This window comes from Coturnix japonica, chromosome 5 (assembly GCF_001577835.2).
Source record: "Coturnix japonica isolate 7356 chromosome 5, Coturnix japonica 2.1, whole genome shotgun sequence".
NCBI classification, from domain to species: Eukaryota; Metazoa; Chordata; class Aves; order Galliformes; family Phasianidae; genus Coturnix; species Coturnix japonica.
In genome coordinates, this window is record NC_029520.1 from 34,473,119 (window position 1) to 34,501,021 (window position 27,903).

Consider the following 27,903-nt stretch of genomic DNA (forward strand, 5'->3'; position numbering starts at 1 on the left):
GTGGGATCTGGAGCTGTTCCACACCAGCAGTGAGGGTTTCCACAAACCCGAGCCAGCCCCCAACCAGCAAAGTGCCTCTCCAGACACAACCGAACTTCTCGGAGCTGGTTTCATCCTCTAAGAGAACTGGAGAGAGTTGTGTTTCCACACGTTTCTTCATCTGCTGCAGTAAGTGGCTGTGCTGAAACTCGAGGCAGCCCCACGCTTCAGCTACTGCGGCACCAGAGCCCCGAGCAGCTGCTCGTTCTTCTAAGAGACGAGATTTCTAATGTTATTTGGAAAATTGCATCAGTTTACAGGGCTTCAGCATTATGTTAGCATAAATCTCTAAATTAAGGGATGGGTACGGGCCAGTACACTGCTCACAGCTTATCAGAGGGCTGTCTCAAGAGGAAGGGAAGAATGCGGTTTTGGCCACCATAGAGTCACTCCCGAAAAAAAACTGCCCAAATTTACTCTGGCCTTCACGTGCCTTGTGGAAAGTCCTGGAGCAGCCTCAGGCCAATTCCTGTTTCTCCATCCCTCATCTGGTGCGAGAGCTCTGCTTCCTCTGCCTGTATTCACTGCAGCTTTACCCTGAGAGCAGCTTGGCTCTCAGCCTCACTCCCCATTTCCAATGTATTCTGTAGCACGCCATCCCTGCTGAAGGGTAGCGGGGAAAGACTGGTTGGGAGTTTTGGGTGAACTTCAGCTACAGCTGTTTTGTTTTACTGCAGAAGGGGAAAAAAAAGAAAGAGTTATAGCAAATTATGTCTAAAAATGAACACATTCATGCAGCAACACCTCCCTCCTGCAATCAAATTCCATGCTCCTGAGAGCAGGGATTAACGTTTCTCACGCATTCAATGAGAAATAATGAGAAAAAGAAAAGCACAAACAAGGAGAAAGCTTAAAAAGAAAGTTCTAAAGTCATAGATTCAGTACCAGGAGGTTCATGCCAAGACACACTGAGGTTCTTGGGGACTTGAGGGTCTCCCTTAAAGTTTATTTCTTTTACAGTTCCTATAATCACATACTCAGACCTTTTCTGCTGTCACGTGAGAGGCAAGTCAGACATAGAATAGCCAAAAACAAACACATTCACTTTGGGAACAAGGAGTTACTGCTTGGTTTAACCAACAGATTCAGCCATAATGTGAATGACATCCAAATAAAGCATCATTTCCCCAGGTGCTTCACTCATTCAGGTATCTGAAGAAAATCCCTATCAGCTGTTCAGCAACTGAGCCAAGAAAAGCTTGGCAGTGGAACCAAGAGCACAAAAGCCATTGAAAATGGCACAGCTACCTGGACACATCTCAGGTCAAACGGCCACATGTGGAACCAAGGACTCCAAACCATCAGACAGTTGCTGTTACTGAAGACACATGCTGGGGCATACAGATTCCAGCATGATGGGCAAAAGCCCAAGTACACACCAAACCAAATGGCTGTAGATCCAGCAGCAGGTCATTGTCCCTACTCCCTCTCCAAAACACCATCAAGGTAAACTGGTGGCCAGGAGAGTACACATCCTGAGGTAAGGGGCAGAAACTTCACTATCTACTTCATGCTGAAGTCATCCAGGATCCATCATTGCAGGATAGAAACATACCATGCAACACAAGTCTCAAAGAGCTTCTCTTTCCCTGACTCAGCAGAACCTTTTGGACAATACAATGAAGCACGAGCAGTGCCAAGACCTGCAGCTCAGGGGAAGTCAGGTACTACACAGTGAGTTAACCACTAATTGCACCAACCACATTCTTAACTCACATAACAGATTCCTTACAATACATTCTGGGTTTACCAGCTACTTCTGTCCATTTTCTGGGAGTCCCACAGTGGGTTGCAAGCCCTGAAGCAGAGCACTGTCTCCTAGGATCTCACAGCTCCTGGGTTCAGTCAGACACCTGCAAGCCACAGGTAGAGATTGTCTTTTCCCCCCACACTCAGCCTCAGTGAGACGCTGGGAGACCCCAAGTGGCTCTTCACCCAGAGATAGCAATAAGCAGCTTGGTTACCTCTGCCAGCCCCGAAAGAACACACAGTGAGAAGGCAGCATTTTTAAAATATTTTATTTATTGTACAAACTATTTACAAAATCAGCTACTACAACCACAGGCTTCCAAATTTTGGCTGAGCTCTGCCAGGACTTCAACAGAGAGAACTAGGATTTGATCTGTATCATCCATAGCTCCTGGTTTCTAAAAACATGCAACATAGTCTGCAGTTGCAGGCTGAAGCCAGACCCTCCGCACCTCAAAGCAGCTTCAGGAGACACAGAATTGTCTGACACGGCACCGGGGTCCTAAAACTTTCTATGCAAGTGCCTCCAGTAAATTGGGAATAAATAGGAATAAAAAGAAAAGTATCAAGCTTCTGTCAGAAGAAACATAGTACAGGTAACCAGAGCGCATCCCTGCTGCCAGTGTTAAGGGCAGCATAAAAAGTGAACACTTTGGAAAAGAGTATAAAGCTAGAGACGAGATTAGAAACACTGTGACGGATCCCAGGAACACGGAACCAACCAGGGGCCTGTGTCAACAATGGAAATGGGTTTGTTTGACTAAGAGTACCTGCACCCATCACAGTTCTGCCTGCGCTTGTGTTGAGAAGAAATTCCTTGGCTCTGTATAGCTTCTGAGAAGCATGGGATGCTGGCTGCAATGCAGTAAGATTTTAGGAGCTCCTTCCAGCAGAGGAAGAGTGCCCAGTGTCCAGCTATTTTGTCCTCAGAGTAAAGCAGCTCAGTAGAAGGGAGAATTCCTGAGGAAGATGTCATTGGCAGACCTGGTCCATAGCTACAAGGCTGGAAACATTCTCAGCAGGTAAGACTGCAAGACAAGGCTGCAATGTGGGAAGAGCACTAGGCTCACCTCCCAACAAACAGGAGCTAAGCCAAGCACAGCCACCTTCTCTCGGTCCCTAGAGAAAGCAGTGAAGTGGTGGCACAAAGAACACAACCACAATTGTGGTGACCATGGAAGCCACCCATGGCATAAACAAAACTAGTACTGCATTCTCTGTCCAAAGGTCAGGACCCTGCAAAAAGAAGCCTGCACTAAAAAGGGAGTCCAGATCCTACTGCAGTGCTCTGTCAGAACACAACGGTGGCAAATCACTCAAGCTGGCAATCTCCTAGCACCTCAGCGCCTGTGGCAGAATGAATTCACAAGGCAAATAAATCCCCCTGAGTAGACTCAATGCTCAGCTTGCTGTTTTTTGGCACCAGAATGGCTTGTTTCTTTCTGCACAGCTCAAGCATAGTTAAGATGCTGCCTCAGTAAGAACATCCTCTAGATGCAGAACATCTCCTCAAACTCCCAGTCAATTCGACTAAGGTACATTAAAAAAGCATACACTTATCTAGAGAAAAAAAAAAATAATCCATACTGTGCAGAAATACGCCTGGATCAGCTCAAGGATAAAAGGGGGTTAAGGAGGATGATGTGACTTTTTATTTAATACAGTGTTCTAAAATTAGCTCAGGGGTGCCAGTTTGAGACTTTGCTCTGGAAGAAATCCAGCCATTCCATAATCCAGTGAAAGCTTAAATTGCAGGCAGCAGCAGTGCAGCATGTCTGCGCCTCCTGACCTGAACTAAGAGATTGTTGAGCACTTACTTAAAACATCTCCAAAAATTTTGCTTCACTGAAGAACCTAAAGACATTCACAGACTCCTTTTCCCTCTTTTTCCTTAAGAAGGGCTGAAGAAACTGCCAACCTAACATAATCCAATCTTGCTGGTCTGTCCACTCCTCTCCCCACAAGTCATACAGTGATGAGTGCAATATACTATCATGCAGGCTGTTGAATGATCACTTGAATGAAGTTCTAATTAACATCTTTTGCTGGAAAGCCAGCAGCCCTGAATGGAGCAGCAGGAAAGGAGAGCTCAAGAAAGGGAGGCAGGAAGATTGAGAGGACAAAAAGCCAGCTGCTCTCCAGGCACCAATGATCCTCTGGAAACCCTGCCTGAAATGCAGTAAAGAAAGAGAAGCCTCAGGCTGCTGCACGACAGAGGTAGAAGCCAAGACCCTGGGGGATGCTGGGGTGGAGGTACGGCATTCTGCCCAGAGCCATCACCCCAACAACAAATACAAGACCAACGTATGTTGTAGCTGCTTACTGACCTGTCACTGTTCTTATATAACATATATACCCCTGAAGGTGAAAGTGGGATAGGCATTGGTGCTCAGCAATAAGGGATCACAGTCGTGCCCGTGCCCCCTCTCCTGACAAAGGAGAAAGAAGGCAAGGGCATGGGACAGCTTCCTGTGCAACATCATTAATCGCTATCATAGACATTCAATGGAGGAAAAACTCCTCTTCCAGTCCATTTGCAAAGGCTCATTTACCAGCTGCTGCTGGAGAAGGACGCTTCTGCTGCTGGACCCTGGTGGAGGTAGTACAGAATGACTGTCAGGGCCAGCAGTTGTGCTCTGATGAGACTGCTCTCCCCTTCGGGCTACTCCCTACAGTAAGGAAGAGACTGCCCATTTTTCTCTGCGGCACAGGTGACAGACAACAGCATCCAGAGCAAGATGGAGAAGGAGAACAAGAAACTCTTCTGCTGAAAGAAGGAACCGCTCTGCACCCTTCTTGAGTGATTGAGTTAGATGAGCTGTTGGGGTGCATCAGTGAGGGAGCTGAGCCATGGAAAGTACTAAGGCTTGCTATGAGCCAGGTTTCCAGCAGCGCTCCACACTGGCCTTCCCCCTTCTTCCCTGAGAGCTACAATAGAGGCAGCTCAGCATGTTGGTTGCACCTCATTGCAACTTCTGCTCATGAATATCATCCCACAGATGGATGGGTGTACAGGGTAATCCTGCACAGTGTCTCCTTGACGAATGCACCACACTCCTTCTGCTGTTTCACACTGAACCAAAGGGAGAATTAAGGAAAGGAAAATGATGAACTCTTGATGACATATTTGAGATACAGAAAGGCCACATGACAACTTCTGGATGACAAATTCCTTTACACAGAGTCTTTGCTCTGCCCCCATTGCCCAGGTGAGGGGAAGGAGAACAGCTAAGGGACTGAACCTGACTCCTGCCATGAAGAACAGTGGCCAGATGGCCTCCTGGAAGGGGAAAAATCACAGCATGCCAAAGCCTTCACAACCCTCACTGATAGCTAGCTGCAGCATTTTGTGCACTTCTTCATAGGAGTCATAGGTAGGGAGGCACAGCTGGTTAAAACTGTAAGACAAAAGAAAAATCCCATTCAGATTAGATCAAAAAGGAGCCATCCCCATCAGCTGATTTTAGATGGGTTAACACAAGTGTCCCACATATTATATACTACATGCTGCTTGCCAAATTGCCTGCATCACGCCCAAAGCACAATGAGGGAAGTCCTATCCCTCCAGGATATTTACCAAGTGTGAGCTGTCGGCAACGTACTGTGAGTCGGAGCCGCAATGATCTGGAAAGATGGACAAAGTGCAGCAAACCCTCCTGGAGGCAGTTGGGATGAGCCAGTTGTGAACTGTAACAGCCTAGCCAGCTCTTCCTGCGTGAAACTGGAGACCACAGTCCAAAACCACCTCATGACCTGTTAGGAAACAGTAAAGGTAAAGGCAGGTCAGGTAAACAAATCAGATAAACCTGTAAGCAGATCACAAGAAGATCAGTCAATTTGTCTCACAACCTAATGTTCTAATAACAGTAACAATTTGCTGTGGCTAGGATGAGACAGGGACAAGGATTACAGTTTCTTTAAGTAAAAAGATGTCTCACAACACTTCTTCCCACTTCTTTCTCTTAAGGCAGAAAGACTTCTGCTTTCCCTGCAGATTTTATTTATTTTTAGAAATACCTGTACAGACCATCAATTAAGCATACAACACAGAAGCTCATTTGCTTTGTGTGCTATGCTCATCCTTTGCTCTTTCATATCCTCCACTACTTTTGCAGGAAAGTGAAACCATTCCAGTGCTTACAGACAGTAGCTTGTACTCCCATGTCTCTTTCACTTGAGTGTTTTAGAAGCTTCCATTATTTTTCTAAATGAAGCAGCTTACATTCCCATACCATTCCCACTAGGAAGATTTATACTGTAGCACTGAATTCCAGACACTCCACATAGGCCTCAATCATGATCTTAAAGCATCCCCATCAGCAGCAATTCCCACCACTTCCTCTCAAATCCCTGCTGAACTGCTCTTAATTAGCACATTGTTGGCTTCTTGTATAAGGACTGCTGCTGCTAATTTTTTCCTGCTTGTACTTGATTAAACATTATTTCATAATACTTGCAGTATTATTCTTGAGTCAAATCTTCCTGTTCATCTTTCTGGAAGCTGAATTTCCAACCAAAGAATCAAAGCTGTTTCCAGTTTAACTTGTCTTCTGCTATAGCTGGACTAACTGCTAACAACAAACAGGACATAGAAACCCTACCACTTACCTTCTCACGGAAGTGCCAGGATCCTCCTACCACCACTGCATGTGCCTTGAAGTCACAGACACTGATATCTCCCGTACCACACATAAGCAGCTGAAAGGCAAGAGATGGCAGTCAAAGTCAGAAGCTCAGGAAACAAAAAGACAGCTACTGTCCAAATTATAGATGTTTAGAAAATAAATATTTTGACATTATTTCACATCAGAAACCCTTCCATTTGTCAGAGAAGAGGCAATGTAAAGGTAGATGTGCTTAGGAAGGCAGTCATTACCTCAAGCTCATTTTCATCAAAAATAGCCAGTAGATTCTCAGGAACTAACTCATTAAGACCTGGAAGACAAGAGGAGAGAAGAGCAAGAAGGTGTTAGCCCTTGGGACATGAAGGCAGAAAAGAGGGGAGTAGACAGCGTGTTACCTTTCAGAAAGTGATCCACCTCCTCTCTAACCTGATTGGCCAGCCTGTATTGTGCAAGTAGATTCAGATAAAATATTTTATTTTCATTTGTTACTGGTACTTGAGCCCCTCCTGTCACCAATTCAACCACCTGAAAACAGAAGAACACTTGTCATGAGTGTGACCAGCAGCATCAAGTCCCAACAAGAACAAATCCCCCCCCAGCTAATACCCAGCACAAGGACCATTTTCTAGGGTGCACAAACTTTTCAACCTCTCCTGATACTGGTGGAATGGGTTGAACCGTTCCACCTTCAGGAACTGCCTTTCTTACCTTCTCCAATTGTCCTGTTTTACTGTACTTCTCTTCAGCGAAGACCAAATCCATCTCACTCACATCATTGTTCAGTATGAAACAAACCTTTGATTTATAGAATTCTGGATCATCCGTTTCAAAATACTGAGCAGAAGAAAAGGAAGGAAGGAACATGAGAAAGAAGAGAGATTTTTTTCTAAGTTACATATGTTGCTAGTTAGTATTCTGGATACACTTTTACCACGCTAACATTCATCTGTTTCCCAGATCACGTTTTCAGACAATGCTGGGAAGCTTTACCTTGTAATGCATACGAAGTCCTATGATCTGAGCCAGGAAGGATCGGGTGAAACGAGCTCGCACCAGTTGTTTGTAAGCACCTCCCAGAGATGACTCATAAAGACACTTTCCTACTAGGCGGCCTGCAAATTCATACAGCTTAAGTCGTACATACGTGGGACGCCCTGGATTTGGATGCACCTGTAAAGAAATAAAATAAAATAAAATAAAATAAAATAAAATAAAATAAAATAAAATAAAATAAAATAAAATATTCAAGTACCAGACAAGACTATAGTAAAGCTAGTTGATATGAAACTAAGTTGCATCTCACTAGGCGCCCAAGGAACTTCAGGGTAATACCCTCAGAGCCAAGCAACAGAAATGAGCCTACCTATGAAGAACATAAATTGTTTCACATTCACAGGTCAGAGGCTGCATGAAAGCACAAATGGATTACAAAACATTCAGACCCAATAAAACATCTAGACACTCTGACAACACCTATTCTTTCCCAGAAATTTAGTCTTCCCTGCTGACTGGTATAGCGGTAAAATTGCCAACAGTCAAGACTTGAAAGGTTTGCCTAAGTTTGTCCTAACTAAAATACTTTCTGACTAAAAGCTAAGCAGTCTCAGCTAAGATAATACCAGATGTGCCATTCTTACCAACTCCACCAAGATTCATCTCTCCATGTTGACACAACTCACTGCTTAATTCCTTCTTCCATCCCTCCCAGAGGCAGGTACTTGGCCCTGTTGACTGTCCAAATGCTTTCTTGCTATGCTCATAGTTAATTAAGCTGTCTGGCCTATCTTAAAACTGTATGCATGTTTTTAGCACTTCGAGTCCCTATATTCTCTGGCAGTGGCTACCCTCTGCTTTTCATCCAACTTTTCACATTTCAGTGGGTTCACATTATTATGCAAAGCTTTGAGAAAGGCAATCAAAGTGACTGGGCAGGCCTCCTAAAGAATGGGTATGGCTGCACGCTCCTTACTGAATTTAGAAGAAGCATTATTTAGCCAGCAGCATGCCAACACAGAGTTTGGACTATTCAGTACAGAAAACTGCAGACTCACCAAAGCCTGGTTGTTATCACTGAAGCGGGTAAAGAGTTGACTGGTGGTATCAAATAATGCCTTACAGATGAGCTCAAACCACTCTCTGCGTGGACCTCCCCAGTCCAAAGCTATAAGACAAAACAAGTTCAGTCATTACCCACAGATCATCAGTTCAGGAGCTTCATGCATACAGTTCAGTAATACCTGATGAGAGAACTCATCTCAATGAACAGCTCTCTGCAGAAAAAAAAAAAAGCAGTAAACAGGGACTCCAGAATACTGGAGGTTCTGTTCTCTGAGTCCTGATAGACACATTTTTACATTAAGCCTCAGGTCTCTATCTGAAGTGGGGACAGGTAGTACCAGAAGGTTAATTCACCAACATCCATGAGAAGGAGAGAGCTAGAAAACCACAAGGGACAGAGAGTAAACAAAACCAGAATTTCAGACTAAGAACTCTACTTCCTCCTCAAAGTCACAGGGTAACTCACCTTCTTCATCTTGAAAAACCACTTCAAAGTTCTTGCTCCAGTCAGAAACAGAAAAATTTCGTGTTGCTTTAAAAGACTGCAAATAAATTACAAAAAAAAAAAAAGAAATTTAAAATAGCGGCAGCTGTTACTGCTCAGCATCCTGTAACCAATACTGCACATGTGGACGGACAAGTAAAACTACACAGAACATAAGAAACACAGTCCAGTCCTTTAAATTACAAAACTGAGAACTAAGAACTCCTGAGGTCTAATTCCTAGTTGTTGAAAGCCATTGAAGTCAACTACTCATTTTCTATTAGGAGAAGGAGAGAAGCACTATCCACACAAATCTAGTTCATCTTAAAACCAATCTTTAAAATCTATAGTCTTAGCACAACCCAGATGTATCCCTCCCAAGGCTTCAGTATTGTTTAAAGTATTAAAATGCTTGTGGGCAGGAGCAATTTCTGAAAAGCAATTTCAGCCCACGAGGCAGAATCAGAAAAGGAATCCTTCAGAGAACATTAGAAAATAGCTTGAAGGGTTCACTGAGTTCATACTTTTAAAATAAGTCACGATGCAAAAAAGTAACAACCTTCCAGGTGCCTAGAACTTCTTTTGTCCCAATTATAGATTTCAATTAAAGGAAAACCACTATACAGCAGTCCTCAATCACACACTTTGCCTTGGCTTAGTCCATCTTCAACCAGGTTAGGCACCATGCTATTCAGTTCTTTGGGATAAGCACTGGTCACATTTTTCATGCCTGACAGCCTCGTACTTTAGAACTTACATTGATTATTATGGCACTGGATTTGTTTTGTCTTACTAGGCTGTAACACCAGTGCAAATAATGGTGCAGGAATTCCAAAAATAGCAGGAAAAAATCCTTCTAACAGTATTTCTATGACTAACATCATTCTGCATTAAGCTATTAACTGAAATATAATCTTGTAAACAGTGCAAGCTTGTACGTGCAAAAAATAATACAAAACATGGATTTAATGAATATAAATCAAAAGAAATCTCAGCCAGTCCTGCTTTCCCCAGAAATGTTCTTTTCCATCTTCATAACATTTCTGTTATGAGACATATGGAAACAATAAGTCAGGATGACTGCCTGCTTTGTTTACACGATATTTAGAATGTCAGTTAAGAAAAGTATTATATGAATATATCAGATCAGATCAGTTTTTCAATCAAGGACTCTACAGAATATTTGATGGCTACAAGCTCACCAATGCATGCGTGCTGCTCAATTATACTTCATGTGAGAGCTCATAATCACTGAACAGCTCTACAGAAAAAAGACTAAACAAAGACTTGAACTCTTAGGTTCTGACCCCAGATCCAGTTCAGATGACTGATCTCTCTCTTGGGCCTCAAGCCCCAGTGTAAAACTGGGACAACAGTACCAACATTCCTACACTTACAAGCCACACAAGCATTTATGTGAGACATTTCTCAGGGCCTGTTTTAGTCTAATTTTTTTTTTTTTCCTTAATCAGAGCTGAAGTATCTTCATTACTAAGTAAACAGAGAGCATCTTACTGGCTGCAGAGAAAGAACACAGCATCCAACACATTACCAAATCTGAACACAAAGGAGCTTCCTTAAGATTTTCTTCTTTTTCCAGTGTCCAGCTTTCTACTAGCATCCACCAGCAGGCAAAAGGACTAATCATTTTTAGTGTGGCAGCCCTAGTAAGTGGCAGTTTGGATTTCTTTAGGCATCAAGATGAAGAAAAAGAATGGAAGAAGTGCTGGACTTGACTGAGGTGACTTCCACTCACTCACCGACTCCAGCAGAGAGTGACGGCTGACCTTCAGTGTGACCTTTGAATGAGGTCTCTTCATATGCACTTGGCGCAGTTCTCGTTGGAAAAAGTTCACTTTGTCCTGGAAGGTCTCTGAGCCTCCTGAGAACAGAGAAAGTTAGGGTCAGGTCTGAGCTGTCAACACTTGGAACCGTTAGGAGGCATTCCTAAGTATGCTTTACAGCCCAAGGATGAGTTTGTTACAGCAACATTTGGGACAGAACTCTAAAGACAGTTTGCAGTTATTCTTGCTAACACTCAAATACTCACAAGTGTGCTTTAAAAGAGCATTGCAGGAAAGCCAAACTGAATAGGAACAGCTGGCACAATTAAATATATTCACTGAAAGCACCAACAGCAACAGAGTATGAGAATCCAGGAATCACTGCATTCTCAGAGTTCATTCCGTGCTGACACTCTTCATTGCCAAGCAAAAGTAGAAGACTCAAGCGCTAACTTCCCAACTACTATACCTACCTCCCAACCCTTTTACCTATGTTTTTATGCAGCGAGCGAATGAAAGTGGCTGCCAAGATGTTTCTCTCCTTGCAGCTGAGCTCCACAGGGGGTTGGATTCCATCATCCACCACCAGCGTCAGTAGTTTATGCACAGGATCAGGACCAAGGTATGAAAACTAGAAGCAAAAAGATGCAAGAAATGGTAAGCATCATGCAGATACAAGAATCATAGAATCCTTAGAGTTGGAAGGGACCTCTGAAGGCCACCTAGTCCAACTCCCCTGCAATGAACAGGGACACACATAGCTAGATCAGGTCCAGGGCCCTATCCAGCCTCACCTTGAAAGTCTCCAGGGGCAGGGGCACCAACCACACCACCAGGCAACCTGTTCCTGTGCCTCACCACTCTCACCACAAAAGATTTTTTCCTTATATCTAACCTAAATCTACCCTCTATAAGCTTAAAATCATTTTCCCTTGTGCTATTACCACAGACCCTGCTGAAGAGACTGTCCCCTTATTTCCTGTAGCTACTGAAAGGCTGCTATCAGTACACCTCAGAGCCTTCTCCAGGCAGAACAGCCCCAGCTCTCTCAGCCTGTCCGCATAGGAGAGGCATTCCAACAGCATATTCAGCAGACAGAATAAGACCACCTGCACTTTCAGATCTTCTCTGCTCACTAATACAGATGCAGTTAACAAGAACACTGCTTCCAAGTATCTGGACTACAGCTGGGAATCTGCTTCAATGCTTCCTAGCCAACAGGCTTCAGTGGACACAGTCACAGCATTTTAGCAAGATTATGAGGGCAACAATACAAATGCAAGAGAAGTCATGATTTTTGCCTCAAACTGGGACCAAAGGTAGGAAAGACTAACACAACTAGTTCCTATTCAAATAATAGCAGAATGAAGGCAGTGAGACAGCACTCCAGAGTCTGAATTTTACACGGCAAAGTTTCGCTCTGTGGGTGAAAACCCATCTCTCCAAAAGGGAGAAAAACAGATTCTCACTCACAAGGACATCTCACAAGGAGAGACTCACCTTTGTACCAGGACATACTCGAAAGGTGAAGAGGCGCCATGGAATGATCTTCAGGTAGAATTCTTTCACAGAGAATTGCTGAGCAACCACAAGGAAAATAAAATGTTAAAGGTTACTCATCCATTAAGAGGTCTTCCCTAAACCACTTGAGAGACAGAACCAACCCAGGGAGAGGCTTCTGCAGAGACTGACAACGTTTTCCCTGATACAATGTTTAAAAGCCTTTAAAACTGGCAACAGTTTACAGACGCTTAACTTGTTAGCAAGACTTGACCATGAACACTTACAATGCATGTGGGATACAAAGTATACAGCAATAAAACATTGTGTTCAGTAGAATATCACTAGTCTAATCTTAATTTAAGTACCCTCCAGAGGCTGAGCTCAGGACAACATTGTAACACAAGGACAAAATATGTTCAGGAAAAGAAGTCACATCCTGCCTACCAGAACTCCAGCTACTATTCCCTTAATTTTCACAACCGTTTCAAACTGTTTTGGAACAGCACTTGTAATTGCTAAAAGCAGGAAATTTAGAGAAACTTCTTTCCAGTTCATTTCTAGAAAATAAATAACTGCTAACTGTGGAACTGTCATCTTCTGAAGGGTAAGCTAAGATGAAATTTTAGCATTGTTTGAAGAAAAACTAAATCATTCTTTGCACAAGCCTATTGTAGCTCCAGTAGCTAGAGAAAAAATGAGTGGCATTTCTCCACTGAGCAATTATACAACAGCAACTGAACAAATATGAATAGGAACATCTTAAATAACAGCACAGTAACAGTTATCTGTATGAGACAGATGCTCTAGGCATATATAGAGAGATCCAGGGATACAGTTACACAAGCATCAGAAAATGCATTACTGACTTTGGCATCTGAATGGAACCTGCATTGGTACCCACCTCTGGGAATCTCCTTTAGCAAATAAAACAACAGAAATTCTACAGAATTCCAGCATGACTCTCCAAGAATAAAAGGATTCAAAGTTCCTAAGGGCCCAGCATCTCATTCCCAAAGTCAGTTCTTCATGGTGCATGCTGTAGAGATCTAGAAATCTCTAGGGCTCCACACCTGGACACAGTACTCCAGATGGGGCCTCACAAGAGCAGAGTAGAGAGGGACGATCACCTCCCTATCCCTGCTGACAACCCAAAATGACAGACAAAGCCATAAAACCTAATAAGTGTTTTAGTTCAGGTCCAGAGGTGTTAGAAATTGATAAATAGAACTGCAAATCTGACCTGACCACAGCAAAGGAAAAGCCAAAGTCTACTGAATAATTGGTGACAAAATTCCCATGAGGCTTCTATGAGACCTAGAAAAACAGAATCCTAAAACTTCAAGAAGTTCTCAGTCACGAGCTTTACATTTGCTGTCTATCCATAGGCAAAACTTAAGCCAGATTTAAGACATCTAAATCTGAAATTAAAGTGTAGGGTATAGGGAATCATTTTTATTGTTGTGTACTTTAAACATGTTATTAAGAACAGTAACTTTGTAGTCTTTACCTTAGGAGACACATAGCAATACACTTTTTTAGGTTTCTTCACTTTCTCAGGAGTTTGACTGTCAGAAGGAGAATCTTCATCTTCATCCTCAGTGGCAGTAGAAGGACGGCGCTGGGAGGAGCTCAGGTGTGTTGGTGGAAGGTGCCACTGGGTGTTGGTGTAACTAGAAGCTTCGTAAAGGTAAGCTTCAAAGTAAATACTGACACCCGAGGTGGAGACATTGCGTTCTACGATGTTCTTCTCATTCTCTAAAGGAAGTGAATAAGGGTTATGTAAATCTTAGTGCAGACCAGAACCAAAAAGTAGAGAATCTATACAACATGACAAATAAGTCAGCGTTAAAGTAGTCTGATTAAAAGGAAAAAAAAAAAAACAACAAACCAGAAGGTGCTAACATCCAAGGAAAAACCCAGTGACATAAAATTGCTAAAGTGAAAGCAGGAATAGGATGTAAAAATTTCAAGGCAGCATCTTGCCTGCCCTGGCTTCAGACTGTGCCTAGTTTGGGGGGGGTTCTTCTTTTTTTTTGGTTGGTTGTTTCTTCAAGAAAATAGCCAAATACTTTAAGCAACAACAAAAGCACATAAGTTTCACACAGTGATCTTCATCGCTACAGCTCAGTATACAATACACAGCTAGCTCACTTACTGTATGGCTCAGATGCAAAAGACTAGGAAGCAATAAAAGTTGCCTAATTTCAGAGGTAAATCCCCTGAGACACACAAGAGGACACACGTGGTTTTATCTGCTGAAGGTACAGAGAACATCAGTCTTCCAAGATCTCCCTTGTCAGCAACAAATTCATTTAGCTTAGCATTTTTAAGAGAACAGGTATTCCTTGAGCAATTAAGCACGGCTTGCCTGTAGAAACACTATGTTTAGCTCTGCTACAAGACTGCACACAGCATTCTGCAACAGGGCACCCAGAGAATAAACACTGAGCAGCTCTTGACTCACCACTTAGAACAATGATGTCAAAATCACCATTACTTATGGGCTGGTTCTGGTAGGAGATGCAGGCATGGAAACACCCTCTACAGTGCAAGGTGAAACGAAAGAACACTTGGCAAGTCTGCCGGTTGGATACCACGGATTTCTCAAACACAACGTCAGAGTTCTCTTCTTCTTGAGGACCCAGCTAAACAGAAAACACACAATAGAGGACAATTCTCTCTTGCTAACACAAAATAAATTGCCAAGGGATGAAACTGCACTCACCTCATGGATGGATAGGCTGTAATTGTGCTCATCAATCAGGGACACAGAATTGCTGGTAGGATTGTCATACTCATCTCTGGGAACTATCTGCAGGGTGTGCTGCTGCCCACAGGTCAGCACCAGAGTGGAGAAATGGCAAACAATTTTGGTTTTGGAGGGAACCACCATTCCTGTGGTAGAAATAACAGTTTAGAGTCAGAATCCCAGGTGCTGCTACAAAGGAAAAGCAACGGGGGTACAATCCACTTGAAAACTGATAAAACTCTTGAAAGACTGTATGTCCTTAGATTCAAAAAACAAAGAATCTGAGCTCTGAAATGCATAGCACGAGGCAGTGGGGTTGCCTTGGATCAGAATTTCAATACCAATAAAGCAAATCCAATCAGTCACCAGCCCTCCAAAGCACGCCCTTTTCTTTATTCTGACCTTCAGCTCAGAAGCCTGACCACACTGCAGTTACAAAGCACACGTCAGCTGGCATCCAAGGAAACCTGCAAACTCAGTTTATCAAACAAAATTAATCCTGAAGGTTGTCTGAATTAAATCTGAGCTCCATCTTTCTAAGGAGTTATCTTCACAAGCTTTCTATCTATTTACATGCAACTTAACAGAGGTACTTTCAGTGAAAATGCGAATGAAATATAAAAGATTCTGATGGGGTTCAACAAGCAAAGGTAGAAGAAAAAAAAAAACTAAAAGGATAAAAAAGAAGCAGCTCAGAGAAACAGAGTGGGAAACTCAAAAAAGGAAAGGAATCAAATCAAGGCAGCATTTTCTGCAGCATTTCCAGTACAGGATACCTTTGCAAAAAACATTCTCTAGCTGCTAGGTGGGTCAGAAACTATTACAGAACTGAGAGTATGCCACAAATGGCTACAGAGCTTAAGAACTAATGATTTATTCTGCAAGGTAGTTTCTATTTTGCCATGTTCTAGTAGCAGAAAGTATGTCATAATCACAGGCGTGTTGCTGTGATTTAGACATGGCAAGAGGAAAATCATGAAAGGTAACCCTTTCCCAGCCACCTACCTATTTTATTTGGAAATATATACACCTAATTTCTTTCAGTAATTCCACTACTTTTTGAATCATCACAAGGCTACCTAGACCTTACCTGGCTGAAACACCTTGTAGTAGGGGCTGTAGGCCACATTCAAGCCACCGAGTTTTATAGAGATCTCATATCTCCCAGCCCTGCGCACAGTGAAGGCCACTTTCACCACATTGGAATTAGGCTCCTGAAGAACTTCCTGGGTTACAGGAATATCAATTGCTAGCTCCACATGGCAGATGTGAACTCGCAGCCCCAGAGGCCGGTGAGCAGGGAAGGGCTGCCCATTCTTATAGAATAACTGCATGGGAAATGGAGAAATTCAGGTCAGCAAAAATATGCAGTGCACAGAGACAGAAAGCAAGTTGCTTTGCAACCCAGGGGAAACAAGCACAAGAACCCCAGCTCAGCATTGGAGGAAAAAAATAAATAAAAATGGGCAGACAGCTCTGACACACAGGCTGTGTTCTCCCAAACAAACAGGGCACAAGTAGGAATGAAAAACCTCATTTTCTTTTCAGCTGGGGTTCACATGAGTGACCCAAAAAAGAACATGCTTCTAGGCATTTCTTCTCTGCTATGTTAGTGTGTATCAGAATGGAAACCAAGAGAATTCACAACCCAAAGAAAAAAGGCAAAGCTATGCTCTTTCAGAGAAACAAGCAGATCTTGTCCATTTGTGCTCAGCTAAGCTCTCCTCAAGTTCACATAGAAAACCATGCAAAAGATGCTGATCGAAGGAGCTGACAGAATCCATGCTGATAAGAAGCATCAGCACAAAAACACTGTTAGACACAGCCAGCTCCATCACAGCAGTTGTCCAATTTTAGAAGGTAATACACCTCAGCCAGTACTTCCTTGCGTGGAAAGAATTACACCTCAAAATCCTAAGAGCCTGCAGAGTAGATCCTGCCTGCAGTCAGCAGTCAGTCTCCAGTCAGCAAAAAGTTACTATTATTCCCTGCTTCTACACAGTGCAGGGCCTGAAGTACTATGTTTATGGGCTGACAGGGAGAGAAACCAGCACATGCAACAGATCCTGTTGATGAATAAAGGACTAAGCAAAAGTGAGACAAGTATGGCACGCACAAGCAGATTGCCGGAGCTGCCATGAATGAGTCAGTGAGGTGAAGGGAGTAAATTTAAATAGCAGGAACAGAACAAGTTCCTTTTAGCTCTTTTTAATTCTCTGTTCTAGAATTAGAACCCTGTCTCATTTACCATCAAGTAAAATGGTTTCCATCATCTTCTCAAAATGATAACATAGTTGAAACTTCCTTCTTTGTTACCCTTCTGGCTGGATACGGTGGGGTGGAAAGCACAGGTGCTCAACAAAACCTGTTCTAATGATCCCCACTTAACTCCAGACCCCCAGTGTTCAGGCCCCTCATGAATCTCATTTGTATTCTTGACCCATTCCCCTAAACATGGCCTTTTGGGAGTGGGGGGGGAAAAAAAAAAGAGTCCTTGGCAAGCTTTTACAGATCAAAAAGGTAACACCCAGAGTTTTTAGAATAACTTCTGATAAGATGGGAGCAGCCAGGAGGACTTACAGCTCTAGGATTGCCAAAATGCTCAGTGCCATGTTCCTGGCTTCAGCTGCATAATCTGCATAATATGCATTCAGCTGCATATATCCAAAATATATGACCAAGTTGGCTGAAGGCAAGGCTCAGCCCACTCGCTTCCCAGCAAAGGATGCAATAGTAGGGCAAGCCTGGTTTCCTCTGATTATTCCAAGGAACCTAGAGACTGTGATCAGATTTTATTGGAGAGCAAACCTTGGATATGCACTTAAAGAGCTCTGTAACACATTAATAGAGCAGAACACAAGAACAGATAGCTTTCCTACTCCTAATTAGGAAACTCTAATTCAGACCTATGTCCCTGCCCCAAAGATACTTGGAAACAGAAATATTCCCTTACATGCACTCGGAAGGCCATGCTATGGCCCACCTCATGGGGGTCCTTCCAATCCCAGGAGATTTTGCAGGACCGGGGATCCAGGTAGTTGCCTCGCACGTAGTCATAAATAGTTCGCTCCCCTCGGCGCTCCCGGTCCTCATGCTGAAGGAAGCTGACTATACGTGCGGCAAGCTCAAAGAGGAACTTAATGGTGAAGAAGAAGGCTACCACAGACACTGTGATCCCACCTGCACAAGGAGAAAACAGATGGTAGTCACAGTAGCACGAAGAATCAAGCACGAATGTCACATCTTCATTATCCCAAGATGCCTTTTATTGATGATATTCTACTCAACTGCAAATTAGACGTTTAAGGCAAAAGCTACTGTGCAAACATTTATGGACTGTGTTATGCTAGAAGTTAGGTTAGAAAACAATACATCCCTTAAAACACTGCAAATGATTGCAAGTGGAGGAGAAATAGGCAAAGGTGGTACAGAGTCTCAGGCATGGCCAGCAAAAACACAAAATTCCCTCTGAGTTGCAAATTAGAACTACAGAGATTTCTTTAAGGGAAACAGTCAGATAGCCACACAAACCCTGCACATCACATTAAGCCTGGATTAAGAAGCATCATGGAGGCAACAACCCTACCCTAGTTCTAAAGAGAAAAAGTAAGGGGATGGCTTAGGAGTGAGGTCAATGGAAGAACTCTGGAAACAAGAAGAATGGTAAAGGGGCAAGTCTGCCAAATGGAGTACACAGTGCAGGGTGACAATAACTTCATGTTTGTTAGGTAGACTCTAACGTGAAATCAAAGGCTTCTGGTAAATCTCTCTAATGCCTATGGAGAGGTCAACAAACACATTGGCAACCTTTCCTTCACTTACCAATAATGTAAAACATCAGGTCCCTTCGGTGAGACACAAAGCCGAGGATCACAGCTGCATCTAGAACACAAAATAGGCCAAGTCCAGACCAACAGCTCTTCCTCACATACACTGGCCTAAATTTAGTCTATGATTCCTCAAACAAATACCTATCATCTATCTCCCTCTCCAAGGACATCTTTAAGGCATTATTCCATGATACTGAAATATACAATCAGTGCGCTAAAAGGACCAGTTCTTGCACCATCACAGATTCCTGTTCTGATCCAGTGACCTATCCTCAAAAAACAAACGGTGGGTTTTGGGTGCTGAAGGATGAGCTAATTTTGCAGGACTTCAACAAAAATATCTGAAAGCCACTCATTGGAAATCTCAAAGCTACAGGAATCAAGTCACAAAGTTAATGTCTAGACTGCCATGGAAGTGTATAATAGAGCCAACACCAAAACAGATAGAAACTGACCCTCAACCAGGAACTTTATAAGAAAGTCTATGGAATAAAAAGGATGTGGACAAGACCATTCTGATTGGTTCAGAACAAATAAGATCCTCCAAGGGCAAGAACGAATTCATTTTTTAATATTTTTTTCCTGCCTTGTGCCTCTACTGTAGAATGCAGAAAAAGCTGTCCACCTCTGTGCACTCGCTTCTGAAAAGCAGAAACTCTTGCTGATCAACTTGCAAGCTAAAATCTTGATTTTTGCAGGCTATTAAGATAACAGTAAATTATAGAGACACCAATCTAAAATTAAATTCTCACTGAGGAGGGTGCTAAACAAACATGTAGTAAAAAGACTACACCCTGAACAACATGTTCATGGTTGATAAGACACAGCTGACAGATGGAACAAGCAGCAGCAGCAGCAGCGAATGTGTGCAACAATCAGACAACTTGGCATACACTAATGCATCCAATATAGCTCACCAAGTCACCATTCTGTTAGTGAGAAGCTACATTGTGCATTCAAACTGTCTTTAAAGAAATATATAGACAAAGGGGGAGTTATTCAGCAGTCATCTCAACAGCAGTAGCAATGGACACCAGCATGCAGAAGGCTTAAATGAGGCGTGTATCCCCCCGGGCCACAACAACAGCCATCATTTTCCAGCCCAGCAAATGCCCTTTGCTGGTCCCCCACATCCCCCTCCATCCCCCCCTAAAGAACAATCACTTACCTTTATGCAACTGCCCATGTTCTAAAAACCAAAAGGGTGGAACCCATTCTTCAGCATCCTTCCTCCTTATGCCCAAGTGGGGCAAATGTCAGCACAACGAGGCCATAGAAAAGACTGCCACAGAAAATGGAACTCCTGGAACTTGCATCACAAGAAGAACAGCTGAAAGGTGAGGACCTGAGCACAGCAACCTCTTCCTCTTTGTGTAAAAAGGTTGACCTGAAGCACAGCTCCCTGTAGCCTGTAGTTTGATAGCCTCCCTGGATAAAGAAGAAAAAGTAAAGTTAGATCTTTCTGTCACTGACAACAAGTCTAGCAAGTACAGACAGGTGAGAGTTGCACTACAAGAGTATCACTAGATGTCAAATCCACAGAAACAATCCTACAAAGATATCACAGTCAATGAAGTGCTTGGCTTCAACATGTTCTCATTCTCCATATAACACTCTCATTCCATATGATCTACTGAAAATGGAAATAAAAGCAAATAAATAACCTGTCTCATAGGTTTCACCAGGCTCATGGGTTTCCCAGAGCAGCCAAGAAGCTCTGAGCTATTCAAAGCACAGATAACCAGTTATGGTTCCAAGCCTTCACATACCACAGGACGCCTTATAGTATCCCAAACTAATTTTTGCTGCTGATGTTTTAAATGGTCAGAAAACATGATGAGAAGGCATTTCAGTCTCAGCAGCACTGTCCCCTAAATCCCCTTACTGTCAGAATTCAGACTTTAATAATGAAAAGAATGTAAATTAACAAAAATAATAAAGTAATAGAAAAAGAAAATCTAACAGCATGAACACGTGCCAGAAGACAAGCCACAGAGCCTACACAGTCAGTATGCACGCATTCAGAACACAGATTATGTAAGGGAGTGAGAATGAAACAAACGGATCCAGGCTCACCACAGCAGTTCTTTCAGAGTTCCACCTCTGGCAGGGATGCCAGAGATGTGCTCTTCTTGCTTGTCACACCACCCCATTGGCTGTCACTACTTCCCTGCTCCACCTTTCATCCACCTTTCTCCTGAGATCTCTCTTATTTCTCTCCATCCCAATAATCAAAACCCAACTGCTTTTGCACACTCAGATTCTAAGATTTCTAACTCACTGGGAAAACAATGGGTACGTTTTTGACTGTGCTGCAGAAGTTGGATTCTCGCTGCCTTCTCCCCCACATCTCAGGGAGAGTCCCACCCACACTGCTTTTTCATTCTCTCCTCTGGTTGAGTGAACAGTGTTGCAGTCCTCGGGGGCATGATTTCTCATTCTCCTCTTAAATAATGTTTCCAGTTTATAAATTCTTATATTAGTACATTAAGAATCACAGATTAGTAATTTCTTTGATGTTTCTTTGATGACTGACATCACGGGTTCACCTACCCATACTATTCTAGGCCCGTAACTCCTTTCTGTAAAACACTGCAAACTGCCTCTCTCCAGAAAGGAGAGAAATAGCTGTAATCCCAACTACAGGCGTATCTGAAGACAACAAAATCCTTTTGGCTGGGACTGCAGGATTTCAGGATGCTTCCCTGCATCCAGCAAGCCGTCTCTCTCAGTCAGCACAGCCGCTTCTCATTCTATCATCTCCATGTGAAGTGGCAGGCAAGGCGCCAAGCTGGGTGACCAGCAGAGACAAAACAGCTACGGCACAGTTGGCTTCCCTCAAGCACACACACCAGCAGCAGCTTTAAGGATGCTCCCTGGGTAAAGCTCCTAGCTGTGAGTAGCTGGTATTCAAGATAAGCTGCAGCAAACACAGCTAAATTAAAAGAGCACTGGTACTAAAAACTGCCAGCTGACAACCTGGGAATCTAATTCATAAAAGCAGCAACATAAGGTGCCATCACAGCTAGGCTGAGAAATGCTGAATTGACCGACAGGTTCCGGTGATCTGGATTTACGACACAGCAGGCAATAGCCTCCTGCCACCTACACAGAAAACAGGGATTTAGAAAGCTTCACTGTAGTTTGTCTCTAGGAGAACTCCTTGCACAATTAGGATAGAAGCCAGGAATCGTAAGATAAACAACATTAGTGCCATTGCCTCTCTCAAGGCAGAAAGGAAAACAAGACCAGTAACAAGAATAATAACGATGCCACATTCACATGGCTACAGCTACAGGGCCAGGTGGGGTTTAAAAATCATTTTAAAGCCTTTCTGCAATTTGGTATTGCTTCAGAACCATTAAGATGACGGAACTGCACACCTTTGAGTAGAATGTCCCTTTCTATGCATGCAAACATCCACCACCAGCAGCAGCCACTGCATCTCATGCCACACACACCACACACAAGATAATTCTCCTTCAAACAAGAAGATACAGTATCTTCTCACATTAATTAAAGTATGCACAGAAGGACAAATATAAATGCTAATGGAATCTTGGCTTTAAAATACTCTCACAGAAGACTGAAGAGTCAGCTCAAAAGTCACAGGGCAGACTCAGCCCTCAAGGACAAAAGCCACAGCGGTGACAAAGGTCTCCACAAAACAAATGTGCACCTCTCTCTTCACAGCCAGCATTTATCACACGTGCATTTACACGCAATCCCAAAGAAATACTGACAACATAAAATAATATAAAATAAAATATTATAGGGAGACCTCAGCCAGCTGCCCAAGGACTGCAAGTGAACAACCATGAGGACAGTAAGCTGCTCCCCAGATGAAGCAGGTGTTGCTTTGTAGGGCTCTCCCATAGGCTGCACCTTCCCCCGGGCCAGGAAAAATCTCTCACACGGTACATTGGGGCTACAGAGCTGATTTGGTGACCAGCATGCCAAACTAAGCTGGATACATCTAGGAGATACCAAGAGGTTCCAGTAACCTCAGGAAAACACATAGTGAATATAAGAGCCACGAGGCCTCAGCCATCCTGCACGGGGCACCAGAACCCAATCCCAAGGGCATTAGAAGCTTCTCGTTCCCCGTGCAGAAGGGCTGCCACAGGTCAGATCGCACAGCCAGCACAAAGCACAGCTTATTAACACTGCGGGCCACACACACTCCAAAGAACCACAGGTCCCACCGTCCCCGCTGTCCATCAGCACAGCACGTCCAGCACGGCGCTGTTTCCCAGCACACTTCAGCCCAACGAGCTTATTTAAGAGCTGCGCCCTCTGCTCCTCCGCTCAAACCTAATGCCCATCACTGCGAAGAGAAGCGGCTCCGGGCCTCGAGAGGCCCCTGGCTCAGAGAGGCAGCCCCGAGCCCAGCTCTGGCAGCAGCGATCTGAGCAGCCACAGAGCTCCAACTTCGGCTCTCATCGCCTCAAGCCCGAGGTGCCGCCCGCTACGCTCCGTTATGCCGCTCCTTGTCCCACCGCACTCCCAAAGCCGCAGTTCTTACCGAGCTCCACACTGACAGGGCGCCGATAGCGCTGCCCCCTCGCAGGCGGCCGGAATTGACGCAAGTCCCGGTCCGCCCAGAGGGGCAGGGCGCTGTGACGCACATTGACAGCGCCGGAAGGGTCGGCAGTAGCGGTGGGCAGCATGGTGAGGCGGGTGGGATGAAGGGTTTGGGGTGTTGGGGTTTGGGGTTTGCTCACAGCGCCCGTGTCTCCTTGTAGGGAAAGCAAAAGAAGGCGCGGAAGTATGCGGTGATGAAGCGCATGATCAGCCTGCGTGACCAGCGCATGTGAGTGTAGCCCGCTGTTAGGCCGGCTCAGGCGGCGTCCCTCAGCTTGGCCCGTGCCCGCTGGGCCGTGCTGCTGCTCCGCCCCAGCGCTGCGTGTATTTCCTTGCAGAAACGAGAAGGAACGGGCCAAGGCCCCCGCCAAGAAGAAGGAGGATCCGAGCGCCATCAAGGAGCGGGAGGTGTAAGTGCCACAGTGCTGCCCTTCTGGAGGGTATCGCCCACAAACCCCGTCTTCGCTGTAGGATTTGGTGTGATATCGATCACAGTTAACGGCTTTGTGTTCTTCCCTACAGCCCCCAGCACCCTTCCTGTTTGTTCTTCCAGTACAACACACAGCTGGGGCCTCCTTACCATATCTTGGTGGATACCAACTTCATCAACTTCTCCATCAAGGCCAAGCTGGACCTTGTGCAGTCTATGATGGACTGCCTCTATGCCAAGTGTGAGTGTCTGCCTCGCTTGTGACTTCTGGGTTACATGATGCCATGATGTGCCCACGAATCACCTATTTGGCCTCACCGCACTAAGGGTAACAGAAATATTTAATACAATGTGTACCATAATCACAGAGCTTGTTGGGGATGGCCTGTGGTAGCCCTGAGACTGTTTCTGTCTTCAGACAGGCAATGGTTTTAAATACTAATCTCAACAGAAGTAAAGCATTGGTATTTTAAATATCTAAAATTACCATGGATTTGTCCAACTGCTGCTCAATGGCTTTACATTTCATCATTTCGTATCTTTAGCAGTTCTTAGAAGTTTAGAACTGCCAACAGTGGGTTACAGAGTTTCATGACATATCACTTTCTGAGCTGTGCTGTTGAGATCTGGAAAAAAATGCAGTTTTGTTCTAATACAGGCTTCTAATGCTGTCATTTTTGTATGTAGGTATTCCATGTATCACAGATTGTGTAATGGCTGAAATTGAGAAGCTAGGACAGAGGTATCGTGTGGCATTAAGGTATGTACGCAGTATTCCTTTCTGTTTCTAGAACTTTGTATTTTAATATAAAGAAATGAAATAAATTTGTTGTGATGGTTCTCTTGTACAGGTGGATTTTAGATCTTGAACTTGGTTTTATTTTTCTGGCTTTCTGGGTTTGGTTCTTTGAGTTCAGTTTTAGAGCACTTTGGAAACCTATATGCTAGAAACAATATCAAGCTAGAAATCTTTTTTTCCCTGAGACCTTCTAAATAATATTTTCTTCTTTTTCTCTAAATATTTAAGCGTAAAAAATCTGTAAAAATAAAGGAAGAAATGGCTCAGGTCTTTTGGAACCTTTTGCTTATGCTTCATGTTTTTCCTGTTACATTAGGTAGCATTTACTGGTAATACAGAACTGTGTTGTTGTGTGAACTCTATAAAACAAGTCCAGGATGGTTTGTGCTCTCAAGGTTTACTGTTCAGATGTATTGTTCTTTACTGTTTATCTTGCTGCTAAGTTGTAAAATATCTGAGTGCAGCCCCTAAACATCTTTGAGGTTCCCCTTCAGAGAGGAAGTGTTCCTTTATAAAAATACACAAGGCACAAAAGATCAACAGCAAGATCTAGAGTTTTTCCTAGTGCTTGATGAATTGTTTCAAATGAATTTTCTCTTTTAGGCAAGAATGTAATGTTACAGAGAGTTTAGAAACTGATTTAAAAGAACTAAGAAATACTTAATCAGGCAGATCGCATTATTTGCTTGCTCATCGGTTCAATTTACTGGAACCACTTCCTCCATGGCTTCAGCCCTTGTTTAGAGGATAATATGCTGCATGTCATAGAAAAGAGTGTCTCTATTCCTCCATACTATATTATCACAGATTTCTGGTCTGATCACTGTGACAATGCACATACATATCCCCACAGAATTGCCAAGGACCCTCGGTTTGAGCGTTTGCCGTGTATGCACAAAGGAACCTATGCAGATGACTGTTTGGTACAGAGAGTCACTCAGGTATTTACCCATACTATGCTAACACACTAAAAAATGTTGAACCTTAGTTACTGGTGACTTTAAATTTCCAGCAAAGTAACTGTATAATCTCATAAAGAGACATTTTGAATACTTAGCACAAGCTTCTTTAGAAGGGAGGATACAGTCTTCCTCAAGTGTTCTTGTGTAACAGAGCATCTAGAATGGGAAATCTGTCATCTGTAAAAACTGGACAGAGTTTGCATGTTTCTTGGAGTCCGTTTTGATGAGCAGAATGACATTACTATTCTGTTATGGAATTCTGTACGAGTCCTAGAAATGCCTCACTATTGACAGGAAGCCCTCTCCTGTTAAACAAGCTAATTGAATTGAGGCTTTTGCACCAGTGTTGACTCAGGCTTGCCTCTTTTTTCCAGCACAAATGTTACATTGTAGCCACAGTGGATAAAGAGCTCAAGCGGAGAATACGAAAAATTCCAGGAGTGCCCATAATGTATATTTCCAGACACAGGTAAGGGACTTCTGACAGAAAGAAATGCTGCCAGGCAGAATCATTGTCTGATTTGGACTCTTTCAGTGTACTTCTCTCCTGCATTGTCCATAGTGTAGGTTGTAGTAAAGGGTCTTGTGCTCACACAAAAGTGAAAGTGTAGCTGCTGCTGGGATAGACATGTTGCAGACCTGCTTTTATTGCAGTCCATGTATTCACCACCTTGAAAATTTCTTTCCTTGAGGACAGTGTTTCTGTAGATGCATCTTGCATAGCAGGAGGAGGACTATCAGGCAGATGTATTCTACAGATTCTTGAGGAAAAGTTCCATTTTATATTTGGAAATTTTGTATATCCTCAGCTAAGAAACTGAATTTGCTTCTTAGCTAAAAGCTGAAGCAACCTGGAAGGAGGCTGGTGCAGCAGTTTCAAAGCAATGGATCTATACAGTGGGACCATTGATACATCGTAACATTTGCTGGAATTTGTTTCCCATTACTTCTAAAGCATTCATTTGTCATATCTAGTGTTTTATATTCATTCTGCATCATGTACAACTCAGAACTTCTATCTTGGATAGAAACTATATCAAATCCTTTCAAAGTGTGGTAGATATGTTTGGTAGCATGGTAGGGAAAGAAAGAAGAATGTGGAGAGAAAAGGGTCAGAGTCTTCAGATGGGATGGGAGGGATGCTGGGAGGCAGGTCTGCTACCAGTGGAAACTGAGTCTGCTAAAAAGCAGACAGAAGCATGTCCAAAATGAGGAAGCTAATTGCTATAAATACATGGTTTTAATTGATCTGTAAGTTGAAGGTGGCATAGAATATTTTCCCTCAAAACATCTTACTCATTTTGTCTATGTGTCACAAGTTGAATGGACAGGATTTTATTCTCCAGAGTGGTTCTGCCTCTAAATCCTAGGTCAGTTCTTACAAAAACATTTTTTTTTTCTTTGGGGTTGATGATTTCTTAATGCTTGAACTGAGCAGGGTTTGAGGTGAAGGACAGAGGGAACTTTATGAAGTCTTTTTAGTTTTCTTAGAGGTATTATTTTTCTCCTTGATGTTCTGAGCTGCAGATAGAAATGCAGCAAAGGTGTTCTATGTTCAGTCTTCCTGTAAGCTTGTTGCTGCACTAAGAGGGGAGCAACATAGAATATGTTGTCTTAATAGGTTTTCCCTCTCTTTTGCAGATACAATATTGAGAGGATGCCAGATGATTATGGAGCTCCTCGGTTCTAACCCGTCCACCCAAGCCATGAATGCCAGGGCTCCTTTTTGTTTCCAGCCCTCCAGCTTTCCTCCTTGCTGGAACCCTGTCTGCAGGATATCAGACTGATCTTGATCTTCTAGGAAAAAAAAAACCAACTTTGTGGAAGAGTCTGTTTTTATTCATCCTTTTTCTTACTGCACCTGATAATCCATAGCTTGGAGAAGGATATCAGAACAAGAGAGCTCTATGATCGAGAATGTGCCAATCTCCCTCTTTGTTCTCACACAGTGACAGGTTTAACCATTCTGAATTAACTACTGGTGATAGTCCAACTATGACTGAGGGTGGAACCACAGATGTATTGGAAGGTTCTTATCCCTGCATCTGCAGCAGGATGAGTATTCCTTTGGTGAACTCCTCCTCATCTTCCCCAGAAGGAAATTGGAATCTGAATGCTGGGGGAAAGCAATCAAGACTGCATCAGTAGGTATCCTTCTATGGAGCCATGGTCTGGTAGACTTTAATTGAGAGTTGGTTGGCTTTTATTCAACTGTATCTCAATACAGCAAATGAAATCAAGTTGTGTCCTGCTCATGTTCTCTAAACTCCTTGTACGTTAAGCAGATTTTCCCTTGCTTTTGTAGGT

General features: G+C 43.4%; 2 protein-coding genes across 5 annotated transcripts; one reads left to right on the forward strand and one right to left on the reverse strand.

The window, feature by feature from the left end:
* Positions 1 to 2,040: 2,040 nt before the first annotated feature.
* On the reverse strand, positions 2,041 to 23,461 carry AREL1 (apoptosis resistant E3 ubiquitin protein ligase 1). Of its 4 annotated transcripts, none has more exons than XM_015865131.1 (20): positions 23,347 to 23,461; positions 19,990 to 20,249; positions 18,814 to 18,873; positions 17,945 to 18,171; positions 16,082 to 16,319; positions 14,968 to 15,137; positions 14,707 to 14,887; positions 13,750 to 13,997; positions 12,240 to 12,317; positions 11,229 to 11,370; positions 10,716 to 10,837; positions 8,938 to 9,013; positions 8,465 to 8,574; positions 7,404 to 7,583; positions 7,122 to 7,247; positions 6,809 to 6,938; positions 6,665 to 6,723; positions 6,397 to 6,486; positions 5,391 to 5,541; positions 2,041 to 5,186 (listed from the first exon to the last, which is right to left on the reverse strand). In XM_015865131.1, exons 3-20 carry the CDS (start codon positions 18,827 to 18,829, stop codon positions 5,122 to 5,124), a joined length of 2,409 nt encoding a protein of 802 aa, XP_015720617.1. In that variant the 5' UTR covers positions 18,830 to 18,873; positions 19,990 to 20,249; positions 23,347 to 23,461; the 3' UTR covers positions 2,041 to 5,121. The 4 variants fall into 4 exon arrangements, with proteins under 4 accessions (XP_015720617.1, XP_015720616.1, XP_015720618.1 ...); XM_015865130.1 differs by having other exon boundaries at positions 5,366 to 5,541; XM_015865132.1 differs by lacking the exon at positions 18,814 to 18,873 and having other exon boundaries at positions 5,366 to 5,541.
* On the forward strand, positions 23,411 to 27,836 carry FCF1 (FCF1 rRNA-processing protein). Its single transcript, XM_015865135.1, has 8 exons — positions 23,411 to 23,492; positions 23,567 to 23,634; positions 23,744 to 23,815; positions 23,928 to 24,076; positions 24,523 to 24,595; positions 25,488 to 25,575; positions 25,971 to 26,065; positions 27,238 to 27,836. The coding sequence occupies exons 1-8, from the start codon at positions 23,490 to 23,492 to the stop codon at positions 27,284 to 27,286; spliced, it is 597 nt and encodes a 198-aa protein (XP_015720621.1). The 5' UTR covers positions 23,411 to 23,489; the 3' UTR covers positions 27,287 to 27,836.
* Positions 27,837 to 27,903: the final 67 nt, after the last annotated feature.